A 207-nucleotide genomic window follows, 5' to 3' on the forward strand; every position below is an offset into this window, starting at 1 on the left:
CGTGCACGACCCCCGCCTTCCCCCTGCCGCAGCCACTCCCTGCCCAGTGACAGACCCCGCGTGTTGCTCTGGGGATTATCGCCTTGTACATAACAGAAAAAGTTATTTCTTATCTAGTGCCTTGCCTTAAACCTAGAATGAAACCTGTAAATCTGAGCATCTGATTGAATTTCAGCAGCCTATGGTGCTTTTTTGTTTGGGAAGCAT

General features: G+C 49.3%; 1 protein-coding gene across 1 annotated transcript in view; it reads left to right on the top strand.

The window, feature by feature from the left end:
• IRF6 (interferon regulatory factor 6) overlaps positions 1–93 on the top strand; it is a 3,654-nt gene extending 3,561 nt beyond the window's left edge. The window contains exon 7 of the mRNA XM_009872803.1: positions 1–93. This exon is cut by the window's left edge and continues 192 nt beyond it. Within this exon, the coding sequence (XP_009871105.1) occupies positions 1–93 (93 nt within the window).
• Positions 94–207: the final 114 nt, after the last annotated feature.

This window comes from Apaloderma vittatum, unplaced genomic scaffold, assembly GCF_000703405.1.
Source record: "Apaloderma vittatum isolate BGI_N311 unplaced genomic scaffold, ASM70340v1 scaffold39017, whole genome shotgun sequence".
Classification (NCBI taxonomy): Eukaryota; Metazoa; Chordata; class Aves; order Trogoniformes; family Trogonidae; genus Apaloderma; species Apaloderma vittatum.